This window comes from Sphaerodactylus townsendi, linkage group LG03 (genome assembly GCF_021028975.2).
Source record: "Sphaerodactylus townsendi isolate TG3544 linkage group LG03, MPM_Stown_v2.3, whole genome shotgun sequence".
NCBI classification, from domain to species: domain Eukaryota; kingdom Metazoa; phylum Chordata; class Lepidosauria; order Squamata; family Sphaerodactylidae; genus Sphaerodactylus; species Sphaerodactylus townsendi.
The window spans coordinates 84,195,426-84,222,939 of record NC_059427.1 but is presented as its reverse complement, the minus strand read 5'-3'; the positions used below and the strand labels follow the sequence as shown (position 1 = coordinate 84,222,939).

Below are 27,514 nucleotides of genomic sequence, written 5' to 3'. Positions count from 1 at the left end.
GGAATGTATTCTGTTCAGCAAAATTTTACAGATAAACTCCATAAACTGACTAGAACAAGAAAAGGGAAAGGGGTGGTGGTTTCTAAAGCAGAATCTACCTAACACATAGTTTACATATGAAGATGTATGTTTCTTTATTATTCCTTTTTTCTTTATTTGTATAGCACTCCATGAGAAAAGCTTGTATTAGACAAAACCAAGAATTCTTAAGACAACCAATTAATAAGTACTTGCATTAATATATATATACATGCGCATATTTATACACATACAAGTCATGTAGAAGGTAAAGACGGGGCTAGGGCAGACAGACAGCTGCTAATTTAGCACTAGGTTTTTTTGGGGGGGGGGTTGGGGTTGCAAAAGACAAGAGTCATTGTCGGTTTCTTCCAGCCTCCTTTTTATACCATGCTCCATTTCATACTTACCCAAAGGAGAGGTCGTGGCAAACTGCATCCTCCACATGACCAATCCAAATGGTTCCAGTTTGTGATATTACTGCCTACACATATCAGGTTGTACATTTGGTTCTTCCCAGAAAAGTAATGTTTACAGCTAATCTTATTAATCCCCGATGAACGAATGGGAATTAGTTTAGAATGAATATGAATATCCGTCTGTTGTCAATTTTGCAACGCTAAGGAGACAAAAGTCAAATAATGGCACATAGAGGACATTTTTAATGTGTCCATTTAAGGCTGGCATGTAAGCAGTTCCTTGTTTCTCCACAGAGGCAGGAGTCCCGTTAGCCAAACACACATGCTTGATCTCTGGGGTATGAAGATTCTCTGTCAGCAAATGCTCTCGGTTCACAATGTGCATTGAACAAGCAAATAAGCCAAGTTCCAGCTTTGTCTCTGTCACTGCATGTATATGTGTATGATCTGTCACTGACAGAATATGTGTATGATCAGCCCATTTATTTCATATTAAGAAAACATACAGTACTTCCTGTGTTTTGTGATAGGAGTATATCCAAGTAAATGGTTTGAAATGTAGCTTTGGTAATCACAGCAATATACTTTTCTAATCAAAAGTAATAAAAACCCTAATCTTAATGCCAATGCTTTTATAATTCTGGTTACCAGTGCTGCAGCTTCATTTATATTCAGATCATAGTAAAATAATTTGTAAAAGAAGTTGTTTATTTTGAAAATGTCCTAATATCAGTCTGCACAAAGCAATGTCTGGGAACACAGTCAAGCAGCACATTGTCTGTTGGAAATGTACAAAACAGTAAAGGTATATTTTAAGTTACGAAAGTATAATACTGTATTAATGCCTTCATTAAAAATTAGCTGTTTCCCCATATTACAGCTAATTATAACACTTGCTCTGGCATATATATATAAGAAGATGTAATTAGTAACAGCTGAACATGTTCATTGCATAAAATATTCTCTAACTTTGAAAGCAAAGCTATACATTTTACTGATGTTCATAAGTTTTTTTTTCAATAAAGCATTTAAATACATTCAAAAATTCTTCATGAGGCCCTTATTTCTCTTCTCAACACACTTCCCAGTCAATAGGATTACTTGCATGAAAAGAAAGCCTGTATGAGTAGCTTGTAATATCAGCCTCAACTTTAGCTAAATATTAACCTGTCAGCCTCTCCTATCTACACGCTAATGCAACTTATGTATATTTCCTGAATATGTCAGAATTTTTACTTGATATAAAATAAAAGTTGTAGCAAGTTAATTTTATTGCACTTATGGAGTACAGCATATACTAGAACTCATCTTGGAACTCTGTACTAAGCAACAGAGATCAGTAATTGGAGTCCCCTTGGCTAGGCCAAATATAAGACCTTGAAAGATACTACAGATTACCCAGTTGCCAAAGTGGAAGTGAAAATGGTATAGCAGCAATAGTACTTGTAGTAACAGAACTTGCTGCCAAGTTACACAAAGGACGAGTTTTGAGATGCTAACAGAAGAATCCTAATCAGCTCCATTCAGAATCCTGAATAGTCAACACTCTGGAGTGTATTCTCAGGAAAGTGTCCTTAAGATTACACTGTAACCCACCACTGCCTTCTCGGAAACTTGCTGTAGTTGTTGACCAGAGCTGCAAACGTATGGTATAAGTACTTGTGCATCCGCAAGGCAGAATCAGTAAAACGTCACTGCATACTGTTTGAAGAAGTTACTTCTAAGCCATGGGGTGGTCCATGTAGCGATAAGATTGACGACACATTCCAATAATTACGTCTTTTTCAGATTTCTTTGAACCTACGTAAAGTGCCCAGTAAATTAGGCTAGAAGTAAATATTGGCAGTGTTTTCTCATGATTGTAGTACACAATCCTGTAGAAACTAATTCCCATTTTAAATAAGGATGGACATGTTACCAAAAAAGTTCTAAAATTTGTGATATGCTCCATTAATTTTAACCCAAGCAATATCTGAATTGTATGACTGCCTATTTTTCCAAATGAATGTTTGGATAAGGGCTGTTCATTCAGCATTTGAGAAACTACTATGTAAAGGGAGACACTGAACAAATGTCAGTGGCAATTATGTCTTTCTGCCTAATGCATGTTGTCAAATTACAGTTATTCAGTGGAATCATACAATGCAACGTTAACTGTGGTAGCATAGTTCTGTCAAATCAGTTGACGATTTTCTTTAAAAATGAAAACCATAAAATCTGAGTAGTGAAAGATGAAGGTGAATATCTTAGATCAGGGGTAGGGAACCTGCGGCTCTCCAGATGTTCAGGAACTACAATTCCCATCAGCCCCTACCAGCATGGCCAATTGGCCATGCTGACAGAGGCTGATGGGAATTGTAGTTCCTGAACATCTGGAGAGCCGCAGGTTCCCTACCCCTGTCTTAGATGTTGGCTGTTCTGGGTTTCCAATCAAATTAAGGACAATTTCAGGTGTTGTAAAATGAAGTCTTCATAAATATAGTTTACAGACCAAACACATTCATGCTTTGAAAATAAGCAGTGTACTCAAATATTCTGCAGTAATTATTTTTTTAAAAAAACCAACAAAGTCTTGTGGTGCCTTAAACACCAACAGATCTCCTGTGGTATAAGGTTTTCCCCTCCCACCAGCTGTGTTTCAATACTGCCACCATTGTGTATCTGGTACTTTGCAGATCGCATAAAAATAGATTCCTGCCCTAAGCAGCTTTTGGACTAAAATCTGACATAGGAAGAGAATAAAAAGAGGAAGAGAGATGGGGGTGTTAATAACAGCAAATTCATTCCAATCGCACATCCTTAGGTCCAGTAGCCTTCATGGTTTAGACTTTAGAGCCTAAAACTAGACTGCCATGAAAATGTATGCCACAATAAAAAATTAGCTTTAAAGGTACCACAAGATGAGGGCGATGCTTTTTGGAACAAACCAAGAGGCAACCCATTTGGAATTTATCACTTCTTCATATTTTGCTCCAGTCTGATCCAGAGGTGATGTAGTAGCATAACTGCCCTTACATACAAACATAGGGCATTTCCCCCAAGTCCCCACACTATGAAATGATGCATTTAGACAACCACTATTATGAGCGATTCTTTAAAAACGTGGTCATTCTGTGAACAATATTCTTCAGTTTCCTCTCAAATGTGTATACTAGATTAACCAATATCTCCAAGTGATCTATGATTTGAATTAACCATATGACTCTAGCACACACAGAATGGTAAAAATGAAAGCTGCAAGGAATATCTTCTGTCCACATAGAATATCTTCTGTCTATATCCAGGCAGGTGCTGTAAGTAGCTCACCTGTAGAGTTCTGTAGCATCCGACACCAGTTATCACTGCTGATGAATATTAACTATGAACACACTCCGCTCTACAGCCCATGACTTGAGTTTGGATGTCAGAAAAGCTGGTCACATACTCAGCTTAGGGGGCTGTCTTGGGCAAGTCAATTATCTACCTTCCTAATCAACATCACAGGATTAGGGCAATAATAAAATTACTATTCTATTTTTATAGCTAAATCATTTTTTAGTTCTTTGGAGAAAGGAAACAATAAAAATGTAGTTATACTATTAGGAAAAATGATGCAGAGTAATACATTTAATCCTCTTAGAACAGTGATATCTAAAGGTGGGAAAATTACCTTTGATGCATATTACAAATTTGCTGAGAACTTGCTAAACAAAGGGCTTCAAGTACAGATAAGCTAGTGGGAGAACTCTTCTTGCATGAAGAGAGTTTACCATCTTGCCAGTAAGGTGTTCTCAATTAATCCTTTGTAAACGAGATTTCAGTAATAATGAAGTACTTTTAAATATTTCTTCTGGATTCATTTTTGTGGTGCTACGACTGGTAATATTTAACAATTAAAACATTTATTATTTGGTTTTGTTTATGAACACAACCAAACAAAAACCTTAGTTTGTATTAGCCATATGGCAGTAAGATGAGACAAGACTGCATTAAGAAATGATCAAGGCATACAGGATTTTTTTGAGTTTTCTCTCCCAGCAGCTGCCCTTGCAAAGCCAGCAAATTATTGTTTAAGCTCTTCCACCTTTAAAAAAAAACATTCAAGAATATGGCACAAGACATTTTTAAATTGATGATGGAGAAACTTTAAAGAACAGCTGGAAGACTGCATGGTAACAACTTTTGAGAACAGGAACTCTCACAAAAATTCAAGAACACATGCATCCGCCGGGTTAACATTGTACAGGGTAACCATGTTCTTAGCATTTGCTATTTGTGAATGTGTGTATGTACCTCACAATCAACCACACCATAATCTGTTCCAAAGCCTTCACTCCATCATTAGCCCTGGACATTAGCCCTGGTAGCACTACATATTAAGCATAATAGTTTACACTAAAGACTGGAGAAAGACTGGAAGACTGGAGAAAGCAGTCTTCTGCAGAGGAAGACAAGTTGCTTTTTCCTTCTGTGGGCTAACAATTTTCAATGGTATGGCTCTTCCTAAGGCCTGGAAAAGTTACCTATATATTGACTTCCAAGGAAGCCTTGAAAGTTGGTCTCTTATGCTAGACGTTAACAACATTCTCCTTGACAAAACGTATTTAACTTGTCTTTCTGAACTCAGTGATGGTCATCTTCCTTTATACAACAGTTTAATATCATAAAGCAAAATAGTATCACATACATCTCAAAAGTCATAAAATAAAGCTATCCCATAACTCAAATTGTTGACAGATGAAGCAATGCTAACTTCATAATCTCAAAAAAATTGTGTAGTATGCATCTTCAGCCATGAAGACTTGTACACTGATTAAAGCATTGATAGCAGTTTGTTTAGAAGGCTTTAACAACCACAAATAATACAAATAGTATATGTTATCGATAAAGAGTCACAGGACAGCAATTCAGAACCCTTTGTGGCCTACACTCAAATGAAAGCACCATGTCATCCCCACAGAAATTAGCACTGGCCAGTAATGCAAACCAGCATTTTGGAATATGCTTCAATCCACCTCTGTGGAAAAGGAGGTGTTGCAGAAACTATGGCTGGGGGAATGAAACCAATTCTTAGCCTTTCCAACCATGGGGGAGGGGTTGAGGGAAATACACAGGGGTATTTGCTTAGAGTTTTTTTTCCAAATCTTGATGTACCTATTGGTTCCTGTAAATGTGCATATTCATGATAAAATTGCTAAAAGATCTGGGTTCAGAGGCCACAGGGTACAAATGCCCTATTGATACTGCAACATAAGCCTGTTAGTCAGCTTTGCCCAGTCAGTTTTGCAGCTCCTGAATGGATTATGGTTGCTGGTTTCTAACTCAAAGAGAGCTTTTAACAGTTGTGGGACAGAGAAGGATTCAGATGACATACAGCTACTTCTGTTGCAGAGATACAATATGCACCGCCTGCTGAACTTTTTCTTATCCTGCAGCTATTAAAAGCACCAGTTCACTTTGAAGCTAGATGTTAGCAACTCTTCCAATAAAGTAAGATGTTCTCAGTATGTTCTGTAGCAGCTCCTGTCATAGCAGCTGGTGTGGTATAGGGGTTAGACTGAACTGGGGAGATCTAAACTGAATTTCTATGCAGCCCTGAATCTGATTTATTAATGTGGGACAGTCACTCTTACTTCACAGGACTGCTGTGTGGATGAAACGGAGAGAACCATGAACACTGCCCTGTTCAGAGGCAGAATAAAAATGTCATAGACATATATGACTGCTGGATGCCAAACTCTCCTAAGTCATCCCAAAACTCATTCATATACATTACCATATATCACTTAAACATTATCCTCGTATCTCCTTCTTAGGAACTCAAGGAAGTTACTGGTCAACATGGCTTTGCCAACAGAACACCTGTTAAGATTATGGCTCTTCTGCATTTAATAAAGCAGAATACACGAATACCCGAGTTTGATGCCACAGCTTGAAATTTTTTTATGTCTGTTAAGAAGAGAAATCAATGAGGAGTCCAACTTACTATATGGGGGGGTATGCTACAGATAGGGAAGCTGATTTGTTCCTGGAGTATACAATACTAAATAGGTTCTGTTGTCATTGATGAAAACTGGGCAATTCCATGTGAAATGAAACCGCCATCTCATTCAAAATGATGCTGCTAAACAAAGTATTGTTATGAATGTGCTTAAGTTCTTGGAATGAGCAAGATGGAACTCAAGGACAGCAAGGCCAGTTATGACCCATATTCAGGACCATGTATCAGTGTAACTATCCTCCCTTGTTCACATATAATCATGAGCCATGGCACCAATCACATTTGAACTGGACTACATGTATATACACAGATGTCTAAAGATGGGTGCATGTCATATTTTGTTGAAGGAACCACAATGGGGGTATTGGCAAAACAAAATTGCACCTTTGCTTTGAAGAACTGAAGGTGAAAGAGCAATTTCCATGACCAATTGAATCACCAGTGCTATTCAGTAAACTGCTAATTTTACCATAGGTAATTCTACTTGAAACATGCTTACCAAACAAATTATAATACTGTTGTTAAAATTATCTGAGGTATGAATTTGGCTGTTACTATGGCAATAGGGAAGCAAAGTAAACATGGGGATCCAGTTGCTCAACGCTGATGTAACAAGCCCAACCCATCCAGGGAATGAAGTACTGCACTGCATACAGGAACCCTTTCCGGGTTTGCAAACAGGAGCTGTCAATTCAGAGCTTGATGAGGTTTAAGCAGAATCTGTGTTATGCCCTAATCTGTAAATGGAGATGAATATTATACAGTTTCCTTTGCTAGAAAAAGCAGTCTGGCAAGTGAGGCACTCCAAATTTTCTACCTCTGTGAGAGTTCTGCAAGAAAATCTTTCAACCTTTAGTCTCAAACTGTAAAACTTGACTGAGGGTTTCCCCCTCCCAGAGATAAAGTTTCTTCATGGGAGAAACATCCACAGACAGCTGAGTCAATCATATTGTGTCAGGTTGGAGGCATCTAGCAGCAAGTGTGGTTATACTTGTGTGATCTTTGCAGGTTGGAAGGTCCTCCTGCATCCATCCAGGGGCCACAGTTTGTCTCCTTTCTAAGGCTGTGTCTTTTTTTTCTTTTTTGTTTTCTCCCCCTTTTGCGTCTGCGTCTATGTGCAACAGAATCGCATCGTTGAAAGCCAAAGTTTAGAAAAGTCCCTTCATGCAACAAGGCACACTAGGCAAATTATCTCAGTGCTGTTAGTCCACACAGTAGCATTAGCAGCGAACAAAATTAATTCCCAACTACTTCAGCATGTCCAGTTATAAAACTCCAGACGGTGTGTGTGCATGTCCTGTGGGTCCTGGAAATGTTTATATCGTAAAAATCCATATGTGATAGCATTCAATATAAAAAAGATCAATATATTACTGTTGTAGACTTATTGTTTTTGTGGTTTTTCTCCTCTTTTTTCATATAAAAATTAGAAAAGGTCAAAATATATCACACTATTATTTACAGAGTTCATGCTTGTGGGATCACTGAAAAAGAACACAAACATGTTTTAAAAAACACAGGCACAACATGCGTCTCATTCTCATATACTATGGAACAGTTCTACTTTGTTAACATGCTTTTGCTATTCAAATCATCCTGAAGATTATCACAAGATATTTACAGGTCTCACTAACAAAAGTCAGATTCTGCCTGTACAGTTTGGCAGTCTTTGTAACTCTTTAATGGCACCATTTGTTCATTAATGTGATTTTTTGGTCATATACTGCATGGTTTCCCTTCAATGGCTGAGACAAATTAATATTTTCTGAACTTCTTGGAACTGGGATGGCTTGTTTTAAATATGGTTGCTTCAATCAGCTTAAGTAGCTCTCCTTTCTATGCAGTTTTGGTGCAAAGTATATCACCCTGTGAATTGCCCTTCTTTGTATATGTTTCCTTCACACTACAGGAAAACTGCATAGACTTTTGCAGAATACTATGAGTGAACATACACACAGAGCTCCAGTATTTAAGAAACAGGAGTTGGAAAGATGTGAAAATCTTTTCATTTCTCAGGCAATCAGACCATCTTTTCCTGATCTACTGTGATGAAAAATGTATGAGTGTTTGTGTTCCCTTCAATTCAGAGTGAGAACAATCAAAGGTTCCATTTGCCCTCAGGTTTACAAAGTTTAATCTGATTGGTTATATGATGCTGCAATGTCATCATACAGAAAATTGGCTGGAATCACACTGTTAGAAGCAACCAAACTTGGCATTGCAAAGATAGGGCTAAATTATTTATTCTTAAAAATTCACATATTTAATACATTAACAGTGCCATCTTGGGGGGGTGGGCAAATGAGCACAGGTGGCTCATGCTTGAACAATTACATTAGGTCAGCATCGCTGTGCCACTCTTGGTCACCAATGCAGTTCCTGAGTGGCTGTCCATCGGCACAACTGAAGCACAGGCCCTATACCAGCCTGTTCATTCCCAGAGCTATTAAGTTCCCTAAGCATTTTCAGCTTGGGGACAGACCCTCACAGAGCTGCAAAGTTGTGCTATCAAAAACACAGTGTAGCCCACAGGCTCCCACTGAAAGGAAAAAAGTCGTTGTGGTCACACCCACGAGGCCCAAAGCAGCTTTGGATGCCAATCATGGGCATGACCAATAGTTTCCCTCTCCTTCTCCCTTCTCCCCACACCCATCTGCACCCATCAGACCTACAAAAACCCCACCCAGGACACCATGAGGTAGGGCATGTGGCACAGAAATCTGCTTGACAGCTCCTTAGTGTGGGAACTTTAGAGGAAGTGGCGAGGCACTTTGGTGATGGGAAAAGAATGTGAGGAAACTTAGCATTACTGGGCAAATACTTTGCCCAACACCCAAAGGGGAGAGCAATGCCCACACTCTATGGCTAATCTCTCCCAGTTCTGAATGCAAACAAGTACCCCATCTCCAGAGGCAGGACCCAAAGGGACAGTCACACAGACAGGTAAGCAGGGACTTGTTCCTGCCCTAGCAATGCTGCATTCCACTGCTGAGCCCAGAAGCATGGCAGTCAAGTGAGAGTGGCAGGAGCCATGAACCCTTGCCACCAAGGCTGCTCATGCACAAGGGAGATTGGTGCATGAGATGGGCCCTAGGATAGATACTGGGGGAAGCGACCAAAGTGTTTGGAGATGCACTGGGCTGACAGCTCATCCAGTGGTCAGGCTCCCCCATGAAGAGGGCACTTTTGGTGGGGGAGGGCTGTGCCCCACCATTCTAAGTGGAGTGGTTTATTGCACCATCCTTAAATTCTTTCCTTTGCAGGAACAGAGCACTGTGGAGTACCTGCCAAAGTGGATGTGTGTGGGGGAGAAGCAAAGCAGTCCGAACTCCCTCCCATCCATTGCTGTATGCAGAAAATGTGGATCTGCTGCCATCTTGTGGAGCCCCATTCTAATCTGACCTAACTTGGAATTTGTTGTAAAATCACAGTAAAAATGTAGCATTATTAGAATATAAAGACAGGATGTAAAGTCAGCATGATAACTGAAGAAAAGCTGGATTTCTATTTTGGTATATAGGAGGGGTGAGGGAGCACTGTTGTTATTCTTGCTGAGCAAGAAAACAATATCAGAGCAAAAACAGCCAAAATACATACCTTGTGCCAACATCCTGGTACTGGTAATCCATCTGGTCCCTACAAAAAAAATGAACAATTTCATATGCTACTGGAAAACAATTAAAAATATCATTTAGAAAACCCCACCACATTCTTTTGAATGAATTGGCAAGATCCACAACTGTAAATCAGCTGACATAAATATGCATGCAAAAAAAAATCAGGTGCTGAGTAGATACACAGGAATGACAAAACAAATTCAATATGTAATTTCACAAAATCAAATAACTACTGGAGTTTCCAGGAAATTCTTTTAAAATCCAAAAAAAGCCTCCTGAATTATAGTAACTCAGACTCAGAATGTTTTGATTTATGCAATAGTAGCACTTTGATGAAAAGAGATAACTGTTATATACAAATATATCCCATCTGGATATCAATTTAGCCGTTTAAAAAATTATCTCTAAGTGAATATTTCTGAGCTTGAATCCAGAAGCTATATGTTTCTAAAAACGGAAAATACAGTGACAATAGTTAGGACAGACAGTCTTTATGACCCAGCCGAAGTACAGCATTTATGCAGCCTATGACAACCCATTTATTTATTTCATTTATTTCCCACTTTTCTCTACAAGGGTATCCAAAATGGCTAACAACATTTCCCCCTTCTCCAGCAATCTATCAATCGTGTGTCAGAGACAAAGTTCCCTTTTGAGCAAACATCATTTCCTTTTCACTGCTAGATGTCTTTTCACAGAAAGACATCTGAGTATTCCTAGAACATGGGACCAACTGATATGACTGTGCCTACCAAAATCACAAGACAAATGGTATATGTGAGATCATACAAATACACAGAGGCAGTTGCCTCTGTCTGAACATTCTGAAGCTACCCAGATGATTTGCACGAATGTGTGTTTCACAAACCCATGGCATCTAGGAAAGCTGAAGTAGTTGATGAATGCTATATGTAAGTTGTTGCCACTTTCCTCTTGGCATTTATCACTTTGTAGACAAATCTATCATATACTAGCACACAGAACATTGCAGGAACTACAATAACTGTCAGAAAATGTCAGAAGATAGCAGAGGTTCAGTGGGACCCTGAATAACACATTTTGTTTTTTCATTATTCCATGGTACTTTATATTCTCTGGAAGTGGGGATAATGGTACAAACTGTGTAAGGCACAATAAACAGCATGATAGTAGTGTTTAAATTTGGCTGTAAAAAAAGTCAGGTTGGCAACTCCTTTAAACACACATTGGGTTGAATCCAGAATAATTTTTTCACTAGTGGAAGGCACTCCCATCAGTAGAATGGAAGGCCTGCCCTTTGCCCCTCTCACTATAGACCACTAGTTTTCCCAAACTGCTGCTCCTTTGGAGTAAGGAATTCTTAGGAATGCATCAGAAGCAAGCTGGAGGTCTGCAGCAGGGAAGGAGACCTAGTAGAAATTATATCTCCTTTCACTAGCAGAAAATTTACTTTGGATACAGCCCACTATCTTTATTTAACCAAATACAGTGGCTTTCAAACTGTGTTCTAGTGAATCTTGAGATTCATCTGAGGCTTACTACAATTTTCTAAATGAGAAAATAAACAATGATAGCAAAATACTTTGAGATACACCTTATGTTTTATTATTATTATGTGTTATCCTGCTGTGAGCGGTGGATGTAGTCTAGAGTACACAGTTCACAAAAGGAAACATGGAAGCCTGACAAGGCAAATAAATAGTGCAAATAATCCTTTTAAAAACTGCACTGGTATGGAACAATCTAGGGTGGGGGAAGGAGGGGTGTTGAAACCTTTTCCTGATCACTGGGTCCCGTCCTCAAAATCACCTTCTCCAAGAATCTTTTTTCATTGTTGGGTTTCAAATTAACATTTGAAAAGTCTGCCAATATACCTTTTGTGTGTGTGTGTGTGAAGCCGAAAATGGAGAAATGGTAGTGAGGGTAAGGGTAAGCATGTCCTCCTTCACTTCTCTACTTTAAATAATCTTTCCAAAAGTGGGTGAACTTTTAAATAAGACTTTAAAGCACTGTTAAACAAAATGATAGAATGTAATGAATAGTTAGCCCCAGAGTGTGCTAACTACAAACTTCTGTATAATATAGAAGGGGAGTGGTACATAGAATATCTACAACAAAAGAAATGCAGTACCACTGTCTAATCAAAAGTATATTGTTCACAAAAACAGGTAAAGCTGTCTTCAGATAAATTTACTTTATATATACAGAGCATTGAATTTATAACATCATTATAAAGATTACATATATAACTCAACATGTAGCATAACAAGAAACTAAATTTTCAAAAAACTATCTTAAAACAATCTCACTAATATATATTTCTGTTATATCCACAGATCTTGCTTACTCAAGAAAAGGAAAAATTCGTGGTTCTTGTATGTTTAAATCAAAAGTCACTGTAACAAGTTCCTGCGGTTGGTTCTTGTTTCTTGTTGCTTCTTCAGAAGACTGCTGTTTTTACATTCACATTGGAGGACCACTACTGGTTTCCTCACTGTGTTAATCTTATGTAATCAAATCACGGGATTGGGCTGCTATCACATATGAAGGATCTCTATAATGTTATAGATTCAAAGCTCTGTATTTATAAAGTAAATTTGTGTGAGGATGGTTTCACTAATACTAAATTTTTGTGAACAGCAGACTTCTAAGCAACACACAAGTGTCCTTTGACAGATACATAGGGTTCCTCAGAAAATGATGCAAAAAGGTCACCCTGAAGGAAAAAAGGACAAAACCATTAAGCTGCTATGCAAATAGATCAGGACACTTAAAAATCAAATACTCATCTTTACCTTGATGCTTGCGAAACTGCTCTAATGCTTTCAAAACATTGCTATGACTACTACCTAAGCTCAAAAATTACCAAAATGGCAGTCCACTAGCTGACCATGCAGAATCACTCCAAACCAAGCATACTTTTCCAGGACCAAAGCATATATGGGGGGTGGGGGTTAGGAATTGGCACACAATAGTTAGAAGTTCAAGGACCCTGCAAGATGGAAGGAGGGTACAAAAGGTAATTACTAAGATAAATTATTTTAGCCCATACTGTAACTGAATGTGTTTGACATTATTTATAAATGTAGCTCAGTATGCCTATCATTGTTTGCATATATACTTCTCAGCTAAAAGGCTGCCTGGAAACCCTAGCTGGGCCACTCTTCAAAGTCACCATGCTCACTGCTTCTCCTTAACTTTTTTGTACTCTGTGGGATATTGGGGTGTTGTGGCTTACAGGTAGGGCATCTGTTTTGTTATCAGATAAACCCAGGTTCAATCTTTGATGTCTCCTATTAAAGGGACCAGGGTGCAGATGCTGCAAAAGGCCTTTGCTTGAGACCCTGGAGAGCAGGGATGTAGGTATAGTTTTATGGGGGGGTTCAGGGGCGGGGCCATGCCTCCCCAAGTCCAGCCCCCGGCCTCAGTGCTTATAAAAGCAGCTCTCTGAGACCGGGGATGGCAGACACCCCTGACCTGCCCTCCTCCCCACCTCTGGGCTCCCAGCAGGCAGCCAGCAGTCCCTTCTGCCCTCCCCTCCGGGCAGAGTGGTAGCTAGGGAAAATGTAGCCTGGTGCAAAATCAGAGTTTTGCACCCCCTTCCCTCATGGGCGGCCACTCTGATGCTGGAATTCACCCCCAAACAGCATCACTTTCAATGGTGTTTAAACTAGGGGGCCCAGATTCTCCTTTTAAATCCACCTTAAAGGGAGAATCTGGGGTCCCCAGTTAAAACAACATTGAAAGTTACGCTGTTTTGGGGTGCATTCTCCCCCACCCTGAAACAGCATCACTTTCAATGTTTAAACTGGGGACCTCAGATTCTCCCTTTAAATCCATGCCGAAGGGGGTGGATTTAAAAGGAGAATCTGGGGAAATTTGGTGGGTGCCTGCTGTCAGGGGTCCAATTGTTAAACTAGCAGCACCAAAATTTCAGGGTACCTTTAGGAGAATCTCCTGATGATACCACCCAGGTTTGGTGAGGTTTGGTTCAGGGGGTCAAAAGTTATGGACCCTCAAAGGTGTAGCCCCATCTTTTATTAACTCCCATTGAAATCAATGGGGGATGGGGCACTCCCTTTGGGAGTCCATAACTTTGAACCCCCTGGACCAAACCTGGGTGGTATCATCAGGAGAGTCTCCCAACAAATCGCTGAAATTTGGCTGCTGCTAGCCTAAAAACCGCGCCCCCTGCAGGCCAAAAACAAAAGCACTGAAAATGCAACACCCCCCCCACAAACGGGGGGTGGAGCTTTGGACATGTAATGGGGTGGGTTTGAACCCGAGAACCGCCCTCCCCTTACCTATGTCCTTGCTGGAGAGTCATTGCCAATAATATTAGACAATATTAACTCTGATAGACCAATGGCCTGCTTCAGTATAAGAAAGCTTCATGTGTTGTTGTCTTTATGATGGTACCTCTGATTATATTTCAGCACTGCTTTTGGAACTGCTCAAAATTTCCAGTGAGGCAGCCAGCTTAGTCCACTATAACAAAAAATAAAAAAAATCCAGTGGCACTGTGAAGACTAACAACATGGTATGAGTTTTCATGAGACAGAGCTCACACCTTCAGACAGCTCATACAAAAACAAATGTTGTTAGTTTTTAAGGTACAACTGGATTTCTGTTTTAAATGTCTTAATATTGCTTGGCTTAAGTGCTCCAGTTGGCTACTGTAGCCTGGCAAGACTGTGGTAGTGGGATGCAGCCACAGAGGCCCTGAAAGCAAATAGAGTTCATGAGCCAGTCACATGAACAGATGAAGCTGCCTTCTACACAGCTAGGTCATGAGTCCATCTGAGCCATTGTAATTGGTAGGACTTTACAGGGTCTTAAGACAGAAGTCCTGCAACTTAGGACATTCTTAAATGAAGAGTTCAGGAAGTGAACCTTGGCTTTTTAACATGTAAAGCATGCATGGTACTATATCGCTCTGAGTCTCCCTCCAATGTTAAAACAAAAACTATATCCTGAATGGTCCTCTCATGCTTTAAAAAATAAAATGTATAAATGATTTCTTTTCATTAATTAGAATGCCTCTGTTTTTAATGGAAAGAATTTTGGGCTGCAGGTTTGTCCTGGCTTGAGAAAACATAGTATAGGTCGGATTTATATCTAATTCTACTTTTTTGATCTTTCAGAGGTCGAATAATGTGTTCTGCAACAGTATTTTTTGCTCCTTTGACAACTGTATGCTTTAAAGGTTTATAGAAAAGAATGTGTGCTGACTTTCAGATAGAAAATAAAAACACTGATTTGTATTTTCTTTTCTCCATAAAACAAGGCAAGGAAATGCTCAGTTATCCACATCAACAGGGGTTTGCACTTTCCAGAGTGAGGATGAGTCATGAAGAAGTCATGCAAGAACGCAAAGAAAGAAAGGAGATACCGTACCAAAGGGTAGAGCATATTCACACCATCCAGTTCTGGTAAACCTGGTTCTCCTTTAAAAATGAACTGTTAATTGAGAATGGAAAAATACACAGTTAATAGGAAAGGAAAGGAGAGACAGAAAGATGGTAAGGAAATCTCTCTACCAAAATCTATTTAGGTATACCATGTATACTGCCACCTAGGAACTAATTTGTTCCTATTACTTTATAAGCTGGCTATTGTCCCATAAACTAATAATAATAATAATTAGAGGTTAGAATTCAGGTCTCTTATCATGCCGGGTCAAAAGCACAAATGTCCTCTTGTGTCATTAAACATGCTGCATCCTTCTGCTAAGTACCTGCTTAACCTGGTGGATGGAAATTAATAGAGCTTCTTCTTTTCTGTAGCAGCTGTAAAGAAGTAAAGCAAAAAAAATTGCTCCTGTGTCTCAGACGGTGACAAACTAAAATGGCATATGAAGTGTGAGATTTACAGGGTGTCTTATGTAAGGTTCTGAGCCATCAGTTCAACATCCGAGAATAGAGGCTGAGCCTAGACAACCTGCAACCCGCAAATGTAAACATAATTCACCATCCAACTATTGTTATGTTTGACAACTTTTCCTCCTTTGTTTTTTTCAGGTCCAGCCAGCACAGAAAACCAGATGCTTAATGAACAGTAATCATTCCTGGCTTGTCGACTTTCCTCAAACTGCTGGTCATAAGATGGACACACCTGCTATGCAGAGGTCGTTTATTTGATGTCTCCTGGCATTGGCTTTACTGACCCATTCTGTCTGCCATACATTGGATGTTTGATGATGTGCCATAAAGTCATATGATTTGTGCTGTTGTGTTAGCATTTGCAGTATCCATGGCACTGGCAAATCAAAGGTACAATACGTACCTCAATCCTTTCTCTTGCTTCCTGCCTTCATCATATTTTTAGTATTCTTGGAAAAGGACTGCATTACTGTGATGTGTTCCTTTTCCATGAAACTTCTTAAAACAGCTAATCCTGGCATATTAGTTTTTTTCACTAACATGCAATCATAATACAGCAGATACTGCTGGAAGACCAAACCTCTAAAGTCACAACTATTTGAGAAGTTTGTTCATATTAAGAATTTTTGGTTTTTTTATTCAACTCACTTAGAAGATTTCTACAGACCTATTTAGATGTTCCATTGCCTGGATGGCCCAGGCTAATCCAATATCATCAGATCTTGGAAGCAAAGCAGGGTTAGGCCTGCTTAATAGTTGGATGGGATTTTCCTTCAATGAAGTCCAGGGTTACTACACAGAGCAAGGCAATGGCACGCTACATCTGTTAGTCTCTTGCCTTGAAAACCATAAAGGGTCACCATAAATCAGATGCTACTAGATGGAATTTTCCATCACTGTTTGTATGCCAAGACAATAGACTCTTACTCAAACAATTTCCAAACACATCTTCACCATCACCACAAAGAGGAAAAGAACAAGTGCTAGAGTAAATGAACAGTATCGATAGTGAAGAATTAAAGAGGCATAAGTGACCTAATAATCCTTTGACCTAACAATCCACAGAAATTAAACTACTAAAATTATATACCTATTACTGTATATCAATGTAGCCATCTATGAATCCCACTGTAAAGAATATCTTTAGATTTATGTGGCCATGATCCTGCCATGGGACCCAGAATACAGTCACTAATAAACATTTGAGCAACTTTTTTTTTCAGAACAAGTTTCATGCCATTATGGTTGCAGAGAAACATGCAACATGTAGATATTTTCTGCTAAATATTTTGACTTTTATTCCCTTGTCTGTGTCAAAAAAAAAGAGAAGAGAATTCTTATCCTCCCTCAAAAGAAAACATGTAACTCAAACAAAATCTACTTTGATCATAAACACATTTGCATATATATTATTTTAGACCTGCTATATGGCTCATGCTTTTAAAGGTGATTAAAATGTAAAAGAACCAAGTGAACTTAACAGTTTTAGAAAATGCATCTGAGGGGCTGGATCCTACAAAATATGAATAGAAAGCATTCACAGTTCTTTTTTCATTTGCAGTCCATTCTTCCTCCCAAAATATTTCTCTAGAAGCTCGAGAAACCTCAGGAACACAGAAAGGACACAGTGCAGTCCGCTGAAGGGGGGGGGGGGTCTGCAGAAATCACCCCCTCCCTAATGGAAAAGCTTCAGCAGGGGGACTGATTTCTGAGGATTTTCCTTCAAGTCAAAGAGCACTATACTATATGTGGTACTCAACTCTCACGCTCTAGAGTTTCATTTTGGAGTATGCAGGAGGTTGCAAGAAGAACGGGCTAATTCATTTCTTGAACCCTTTACATTCGTGGTTCATAATAGTGAACTTGTTTTACCCAGCACGATCAGCAATTATAATGCATCTCTAGTTCAACTTATATGTTAATGATGTAGTAGATAAGCTGGAGGGTCCAGAATTTATGTCACCATCAATTGGCCAGACAAATGTGTCAATATGGCTTTAGTTTCTCTGACCAGAGTTGACTTGATGAGACTCTTGAATAAACTGGGGATGTACTGCGAGGATGAGGGACTGAATATAAACTACTCCATAACCAAGGTGGTGGTCTTTAGAAGCCAGCCCAGGAAATTTGTGTGTATAAGAACATAAGAACAAGCCAGCTGGATCAGACCAGAGTCCATCTAGTCCAGCTCTCTGCTACTTGCAGTGGCCCACCAGGTGCCTTTGGGATCTCACATGTAGGATGTGAAAGCAATGGCCTCCTGCGGCTGTTGCTCCCGAGCACCTGGTCTGCTAAAGTATTTGCAATCCCAGATCAAGGAGGATCAAGATTGGTAGCCATAAATCGACTTCTCCTCCATAAATCTGTCCAAGCCCTTTTTAAAGTTGTCCAGGTTAGTGGCCATCACCACCTCCTGTGGCAGCATATTCCAAACACCAATCACACGTTGCGTGAAAAAAATGTTTCCTTTTATTAGTTCTTATTCTTCCCCCCAGCATTTTCAATGTATGCCCTCTGGTTCTAGTATTGTGAGAAAGAGAGAAAAATTTCTCTCTGTCAACATTTTCTACCTTATGCATAATTTTATAGACTTCAATCATATCCCCCCTCAGACGTCTGCTCTCCAAACTACAGAGTCCTAAACGCTGCAGCCTCTCTTCATAAGGAAGGTGCTCCAATCCCTCAATCATCCTTGTTGCCCTTCCTCCTACACTTTTCTTTTCGATCCTCCTCAATATCCTTTAGCATGAGATGTAGGCTGACTAGAACTGAACACAGTACTTACCTCCAAGTCATCTCGAATTACTAACTGCTTTATATAAGGGCATAACAATCTTTGCATTTTTATTATCAATTCCTTTCCTAATTATCCCCAGGATAGAGTTTGCCTTTTTCACCGCTGCCATGCACTGAGTTGACATTCCCATGGAACTATCAACTAAGACACCCAAATCCCTTTCCTGGTCTGTGACTGATAGCACTGACCCCTGTAGCATGTATGTGAAGTTTGGATTTTTTGCCCCTATGTGAATCACTTTACATTTTGCTACACTGAACTGCATTTGCTATTTCTTACCCCACTCACCTAATTTATCAAGGTCTGCTTGGAGCTTTTCTTGGGTACACCACTAGAACAAAGTAGCTCCTACAAATATCTGGGATTAATATTCAATAAGACACTTTCTTGGAAAGCGCATTTGACATCCTTGCGTGCAGCAACTTTAAAAAGCACGGGGTTCATTGTTAAATTCTTTTTTTCTAGGGGGACTGTTTGGTAGATCCTGCCCTTAAGCTGTTCATCAGTAAAGTGATCCCTTGTATGTCATTCGGGATAGAAATTTGGGGCTGGGGAAAATCTATTGCGGACCCTATTGAGAAAATTCAAAACACATTTATGAAAAGAGTTTTGAGTCTTTCTAAGGGATCACCTATAACCCTTATGAGAGCGGAATTAGGATTACCCACTATAAGAGCACATGCTGACACACACATTTTAAAATATTGGAGGAAACAGTGATCCAGTCTCTTTGTGTCATCACAGTCTAATGTTGAATCTGGTCCAAGAGAAATGTCATTCAGAATATCTTATTTTAATTCAAACACGCTATTCTATACAAGATGATGTTCTCAATAGCGGCAGTCAGGGAACGGACCTGAGGGACTGGATCTTTCAGATGGATGCATTAATAGATAGAGATTTAATTAATCAGTCTAGAGTTGCTTCCTTCTTTAAACTTTTTAAGAAGGACCATATTAGCTCGCCATACTTTGAGAACTTGTCAACTTATATTTTTAGAATGGCCCTTACTAACCTGAGATTCCAGGCTATACCAATGGCAGTGTACAGAGCACTATGTAGAAATGTGCCGGTATCTAACTGTAGATGTTTTTGTGGCAGCAAGGCAGATGAGGACATTCTGCATTTTGTTTTGGAGTGTGCTCTACATGATGATAATAAGGATTAAATACATTGAAGGATTTCTCCCAATTATGGGGAATTCCGACAACACTGGGAAACTGATTTGTCTACTATCTGATGATGACCTATATATTTCCAGCTGAGTAGCACTTTTTGCTCATGCTGCAAGAAGAATTAGACTTCTTAAGGTTTCATGATGATGCATTTTATTATTTGACAGGGATTTTTTTTAGTACTAATTAGTTTGTTTCAGTTTTATTGGCATATGGGGTGCTTTTGTGTGTGTTTAATCTTTTTATGTTGTGTATAAGGAGATTGTGAAGGCTAATGGCAAAGACAATAAATTTACTACTACTACTATTATAATGCATCTGACAAAAATATTTTAAAACTGATCAGATTAAAGGTGTTTGCGCCTTATGTGCTCTTACTTCATGTGTACCATGTAGCAGAGAAGTAATTAATAAAAAGAAAAATATGTGCCAGACCTTTGTCTAAAACAGAATCAAAATTCTCTATATTTACAATATATTTCAGGTGATGTTTTAGAAATGTATGTTACCAGATAATGGTATCTGCTCCCAATAAGTATCAGGTGAACAATACCTATCTAAACAGTAGCTTATTTCATCATAATACTTAAGTGATTGGTTTGAGTCGCCAAATCCATTGAAACAAATGAGAATAATTTTAAAATAAAACTTGTTAGATATCACTGCTTAAAAAAAATAGAACCTACCGCTTGCTAGCTCATACATTTAAAATAATTGCATAGAGCCACTTGCCTTACAGATCCCTACTAATCATCCACCTAAGCTATTTCTTTCGATGGTCATCACCCAGAAACACACATTCAAGACACATAAAGAAATTAGTCTGAAGAGTAAAGCATGTTTCTGAATCTAATTTGTACTCAATTTTTTTTACTGCACCAGAAGTGGGCTGGAATGTTGAGCTGAGCCCCAACTGGCCCCATGTAGTTGAGTATACACTCATTGTCCTTGTTGCTATGGCTGAATTGGCAAATGATTCCTGTGGCTCTGCACACTCTTGACTGCTGGTGGCTCACTGGGAACTTGCCTGTTAGCTCAAGGGCCAGTCTGCATCCCCCATCCCATCTTACACTTTTCTGTTGTTGCTCTGAGTGGTTGGTGATGCCTGTTTTTGTTTCTTCCTTTCTTTGATTGCTTTCCCTACATTTGTGTCTATCCTTAAACACAATGGGAACAAAGATATCCTCCAGTGTCACATGAGGAAGGCCAATAAAAACAAACTATTAATTGTGATCAGTGCAAAATAGCCTGACTCTATAAATCTGTTTTTTCAACACTTCCAAAGAACTTGTCAAAAGCAGATGAGCTATTTTAAAAGGAGAAACTTGAATATCCCGGTAATATTAATCCATACCACTGGACAAGGCTGATCCAATCCAGGTGGGCCCGGTTCTCCTTTTTGCCCCTTTGCTCCTTTTCTGCCTGGCAGTCCTCTTTCACCCTGTTGATACAAAACAAGAACAAAGCCCTGATGATGTCAGGTGAAATGTTAGGAGCAAAAAATACCAACTCACAGCCACACAGCCTGGAAAACCCACAATAGCCAGTTGATCCCAGCCAAGAAAGGCTTCAACAATATAAAGCCCTGATATTCTGAAATATTTAAGTAAGAGAAAATAGCAATTGTTACGCCCTGAAATTCAACCGTCATCTTGAGAAACGATTTTAGAGTCTGAGAATCATAAAACGCTGTTTCTGTGAACTTACACTGTATGTTAGTACTCTTCATTCTCCTAAGAAACATTAGTCTTGTATAAGAAAATGTATATTTAATGTTGATCTAGTGTACTACCTGAATAAAATGAATCCACAATGGATATGGAAGACTTATACTTTTTATATCACGTACGAACAGAACGATCAAGGATTACATCTCTGCTTAAATCTGACTATAAATCAAATGGGCTATAACTATCTCCTCTTTTTTGCCATCAAGTTACAGCTGACTTATGGTAACCTCATAGTGTTTTCAAGGCAAGAGATATTCAGAGGTGATTTGACATTACTTGCCTCCATGTCACAACCCTGGCATTCCTTGGTAGTCTCCCATCCAAGTAGTAACCAGAGCTAACCCTGCTTAGTTTCTGAGATCAGACTAGTCTGGGCTATCTAGGCCAGGGAGTTAGCAAAAAGAAGGAAATCCCCAGCAGCCTCAAAAGCCCCCAATGCGGCAAATGGACTTACACCACCCGAAAGGTGGTACCGGGGGGATGTTCCCAAACCAAAAGCTTGGTGGAAGCCAACTAAAGTCAGCTGCACCCTGGGAATGCATTTAACTCACCCTCAGCTGAGCTGATGGCCAGGTTTAGGCAGGCGCAGCTCTGAGGCCAGAGCCTGCTTCCAGGTTGGGTGCTGTGGAGCTCTGTGGTGCCTGCCTGCCTCCTTGTTTGCCTTCCTTGCCAGCTTAAGTGCCACTCCAGCATGGCCCTGCGCTAGTTAGAAGACTGATTCACTCCCCCCTGAATTGGGCTGCCCACCAGAAACACAGTCTATATCTTTTCCAGCATTATTAACATATATCATTACAAAATACCAGAAAGTATCTAACACCATTTCAATTAGGACAATTGCTTATTTTGGAGAATGTTCTCTGGATGCATGCACATTTTATAATACATGTATCAATTAAAGCAGTTTCCTTTTAAAGTTCAGTTCACTAGAAGTGATTCTGACCTTTTCTCCTCTTTCACTTTTTTCTCCTTTTTCTCCTCTTAAACCTGGGAAGCCCTAAAAAACACACATCAAACATGGGCAAAAGATGTGTTAGTTCCAAATAGTTCTGGTAATGGGTGGGGGGTGAGGGAGAGATCAGGCTTTTAGGAAACATACAGTCATTACTAACACAAAATGAAATATTCTCAGTAGGAAAGCATGTGGTAGTTTATGCTAATAGCAATAATACTCTGAAATCCCTCAACATGTCACTAGGTGGCATACAGCCAGGATGTTTGGAACTGGAGACAGCAGAGTGACAAAGGCTTTCGAAAGACTTTACTTCAAAAATTATTTTGATCAACATTCCATTAACAATTTCCTCTAAAATCAGGTTAACTAATTTTTTCAGTGTACCCTGTGGACTGAGAAGTTGTACATGGTCTTGAACAACTTTCAGACTCTGTTCCCAAGCTGCAAAACAGGGCTGGTAGTGAACAACCCTGTATGTTGTTGTGAAGATTATGTCTGTATCATTTGCTAACACAATGATGACACAATGAAAGTAGCATATTCAGTACTTACATCTAATCCTGGTTCCCCTGGTTTCCCCTGGAATCATTTAAGAAAGGGAATGGGAGAAGAGTTGGACACAATGTTAATTGTAAGGTCTTAATAACATTTTGTTGAACTGAGGCATATAATTCTAGGCCAGGGGTCGGCAACCTTTACCACCCAAAGAGCCATTTGGACCCGTTTTCCACGGCCCTGAAGATCTACTGAGCCAGAGAGGCGACTCCGCATGGTTTGGCCCCTCCACTCACCTTTCCTTCCAGCACTGGGAGGCAGAGGCACCAGGCAGGGAAACCCCCTCTGCCCTGCAGCCGCCTGCTCCATGGGGCAGAGGGGGAGATGGCGGCTGCAGGGATGGCAGAGGGGGGATGGCGACTGCTTTGGAGGGACACACCCATGCTACCCTCCGACCTCCAAGGGTCAGAGGGCAGTTTGGGCGTGTCCCTCCACCCCTCCAGAGCAGCGCTGGAAGGAGAGGTGAGTGGAGGGGGATACGAAAAGCGGCATTCTCATGCAAGGAGCCGCCTCCGGTTCGGCCCCTCCACTCACCTTTCCTTCCAGCGCTGCTCTAGAGGGCTGGAGGGACATGCTCAACCTTCCCTCCGACCTCCAGGCCATGTGAAGCCGCAGTGTAAGGCTGAAAGAGCCACATGTGGCTCCAGAGCCACGGGTTGCAGACCCCTATTCTAGGCAAAGGACAGCACAGCACCGCCTCCAAAGAGGATTGAGGAGGCGCAGGGAGCAAGAAAGCAGGTTCGTTCCTCTGACCATGCTGCAAGCCCCCTATGTAGCCCAATGTGCTGTACCATCCTTTTTGCTGGTGTAAGTAGATGCTAGCATTGAAGAAGAAGAAGAAGAGTTTGGATTTATATCCCCCCTTTCTCTCCTGTAGGAGACTCAAAGGGCTTACAATTTCCTTGCCCTTCCCCCCTCACAACAAACACCCTGTGAGGTGGGTGGGGCTGAGAGAGCTCCGAAAAGCTGTGATTAGCCCAAGGTCACCCAGCTGGTGTGTGTTGGAGTGCACAGACTAATGTGAATTCCCCAGATAAGCTTCCACAGCTCAAGCGGCAGAGCGGGGAATCAAATCCGGTTCCCCCAGATTAGAATGCACCTGCTCTTAACCACTATGCCACTGCTGCTCTCTTTGAGTGGCATGTATACATTGAGTGGCGCAGAGGTCACGCTGCATCCAGAGCCCTTTCGCATACTCCCAAAACTCCAATGTTAATCAAAATGTTGTGCTTTCAAATAATGCGTACTATATAAGCCACCTGTGGCGCAGAGTGGTAAGCTGCCATACTGCAGTCAAAGCTCTACTCATGACCAATTGGCCATGTTGGCAGGGGCTGATGGGATTTGTAGTCCATGAACATCTGGAGAGGGTGCAGGTTGCAGACCCCTGAGGTACCCACTCAAGATTGACTCACCCTTCCATCCTTCCGAGGTCAATAAAATAAGTACCTCGCTTGCTGAGGGTAAAGTGTAGACAGTGACGTAGGTATAGTTTTTAAGGGGTGGCTCCGGGGGTCACGCCTCCCCAAGCCACGCCCCTGGCCTCAGTGCTTATAAAAGCAGCGCTCTCTGAGGCCAGGAACAGCAGACCACCCTGCCCCCCCACAAGCTGGGCTCCCAGCCAGCAGCTGGCAGTCCCTTCTGCCCTCCCCCCCGGGCAGAGGCGTAGCTAGGGAAAATGGAGCATGGTGCAAAATCTGAGTTTTGCCAGGGTCCCCCCCCATGGGCGGCTGCTGTGATGCTGGAATCCACCCCCAAACAGCATCACTTTCAATGGTGTTTAAACTAGGGAACCCAGATTCTCCTTTTAAATCCAACTTAAAGGGAGAATCTGGGTCTTCAGTTAAAACAACACTGAAAGTGATGCTGTTTTGGGGGGGTTTATCCCCCACCCTGAAACAGCATCACTTTCAATGTTTAAACTGGGGACCTCACATTCTCCCTTTAAATCCATGCCAAAGGGGGGGGATTTAAAAGGAGAATCTGGGGAAATTTGGGGGGTGCTTGCTGGCAGGGGTGCAATTGTAAAGCTAGCAGCACCAAACTTTGTGGGTATCTTTAGGAGAGTCTCCTGCTTATGCTACCCAGGTTTGGTGAAGTTTGGTTCAGGGGGTCCAAAGTTATGGACCCTCAAAGGTGTAGCCCCCATCTCCTATTACCTCCCATTGGAAACAATGGGGGATGGGGCACCCCCTTTGGGTGTCCATACCTTTGGACCCCTTGAACCAAACCTCACCAAGCCTAGGTGGTGTCATCAGGTGTTACCTGATGATACCCTGAAATTTTGGTGCTGCTAGACTACAAATTGCGCCCCCTGAAGGAAAAAAAGTGAAAAAACACTAAAAAATACAAAAGAAACCACAAATGGGGGTGGAGCTTCAGACATGTAATGGGGGGGTTAAACCCGGAAAAAACACCCTCACCTACGTCCTTGAGTGTAGATGACTGGGGAAGGCAATGGCAAATGACCCCAAAAACATAGTCTGCCTAGTAAATGTGATGTGATGTCACGCCATGGGTCAGTAGTGATCCAGTGCTTAACAGGGAACTACCTTTATGTCTAAAAACTTGAATTTCATTTAGTTCTTACCTTCTCCCCTTTGGTGCCTGGTAAACCAATAAGCCCATGGATACCAGCAGGACCCTAGAGAGAAAGGCAACTTATTATGTGGACTGCTACTGCTTAAAATAATGAATTAATGAAGCAAGGAGGGTGATTGAGGTTGAAATGATTGAAAAGAGCTCAAGCTACTCACCTGTGGCCCAGGGGCACCTTTTTCACCTCTATGGCCACTTTCACCTTTTGTACCTTTTGCTCCATCTGCACCCTACAGGTAAATAAAAATATATATCAAGCTTTCTACCAGTTACGTAATGTTTATTGTTTGATCATCTGCTTTATGACTAATTAAATAATCAATTAAGTTTAAATGAAGTTGCACATGACCAAAAGTTCATGTACAGGACTCAGAACACTGTAACTCTGTTTGACATTGCACTAGTGGAATAATATATGGCACCAAAAAAAAAATACAACCACTTCAGAGGACAAACACTATAATGTCATCTTACTATCTTGTTTATTGCTTGTAACTAACATATTTTAATCAGGAAGGAATTTTACTGATTTTAGATTGGGCAGTGATCTGGGATCTCAGCCCATATTGGATTCTTCCAATGTGAATTTCACCTGTTAAATTACTGCATCCCATAAATGGAATAAAAGTTATGTGGCTTCACTTTACAGTCTTCATCTGAAGCAAATATTTTGTATTAGCATTGCCTCTTTCTTTCTTAGTAATTGAGAAACCAAAATGTTAGTATGAATAAATCTTTGTCCTAGTGGGGTGCTGGCTGTAGAAAACAAACATAGAGCCAGGCAAAATCATCTTGTGTCTTCTGGTAGCCAAAGAAGCCAGTGGCTCAGTTAAGGCACTAAGACATGGTTTGCTGATGTGTGAATTATCTTTGAAGAAGCTTCAAACTTCCTTGTGTGGTTCCTGCTCCCCCCTTATGAAAAAAATTGAGATAATTATCTTATTTTGGGTTCACAGAAAAGCATAGTTTGTGTTGCATCTAAACTTGAAAATTATGAGTTAAGCTTGTCTTACAATCTATTGTTTATTCACATTTGAATTGAAATGCACTAGGGCTCCCACTAAAAAGGCCTCATATTTGTCTCACCAAGAAGTAAAATGGAAATACAGAACAATCTAAAGTTAGGTACACACAATTATGTCTTCCTGTTAAGATGCACATTTCGCAGACTAATTTTCAAATATTACAGGTCATTCTGATAACAGGAACTCACCTTATGTCCTTGTATTCCTTTAGGACCCTAAAGGCAGACAATCATTTATTTATAATAGAAGTTCCAAGTATGGTAATACATAATCTAAACTTTCATACTCAAATTGCCTCACAAAATCAGTGTAATATATATAGTTACCAAATTTAAATATTATCTTAAGGCAGAGTATCTCTATTTGCCTTCTACTAAGCACAGGAGTCCCTAGGAAAACAAACCCAACCTCTAACTGATGAATTAATTCATCTAAAACTGAAGAATATACTCTTGCATCCCTTTTCTCTCCATCAAATAAACAATCATGCCCTTTGATAAAAAGTCTTTGGGATCCCTAAGATATAATACTACAAACAAATCCATCATGCACATATGTAATATAGTATCTGTGACTTTAGTTTTCATTCTATTAACAAGTTTATCTATCTCAAGGAGAACCAAATTCAAATACAACGGCAGGTCAGAGACCAACAAAGTTTTTGGAGTATAAGTTTTTGAGAAGCAAGGCTCCCTTCTTCAAACACCCTAACTGGTATCTGATGAAGGAAACTTTCTCTCTCAAAAGTGTATACCTAGACTTGAATCTAGCTACTAGACTTGAA

General features: G+C 40.3%; 1 protein-coding gene across 14 annotated transcripts in view; it reads right to left on the bottom strand.

Annotated features, from left to right (window-relative positions):
- Positions 1 to 5,054: 5,054 nt before the first annotated feature.
- The window catches only part of COL23A1 (collagen type XXIII alpha 1 chain), a 415,005-nt gene continuing 392,545 nt past the window's right edge, over positions 5,055 to 27,514 (bottom strand). For 11 of the 14 annotated variants that reach the window (XM_048491173.1, XM_048491185.1, XM_048491176.1 and 8 more), the window contains 9 exons: positions 26,919 to 26,945; positions 25,864 to 25,935; positions 25,698 to 25,751; positions 23,105 to 23,131; positions 22,541 to 22,594; positions 21,222 to 21,308; positions 15,411 to 15,473; positions 10,015 to 10,053; positions 5,055 to 7,528 (listed from right to left, as the gene is read on the bottom strand). In XM_048491173.1, the coding sequence (XP_048347130.1) occupies positions 7,475 to 7,528; positions 10,015 to 10,053; positions 15,411 to 15,473; positions 21,222 to 21,308; positions 22,541 to 22,594; positions 23,105 to 23,131; positions 25,698 to 25,751; positions 25,864 to 25,935; positions 26,919 to 26,945 (477 nt within the window). In that variant the 3' untranslated portion in view covers positions 5,055 to 7,474. Of the gene's footprint in view, positions 7,902 to 10,014; positions 10,054 to 15,410; positions 15,474 to 21,221; positions 21,309 to 22,540; positions 22,595 to 23,104; positions 23,132 to 25,697; positions 25,752 to 25,863; positions 25,936 to 26,918; positions 26,946 to 27,514 lie in introns of all 14 variants that reach the window. The other 3 variants (XM_048491177.1, XM_048491178.1, XM_048491180.1) reach the window with 3 other exon arrangements.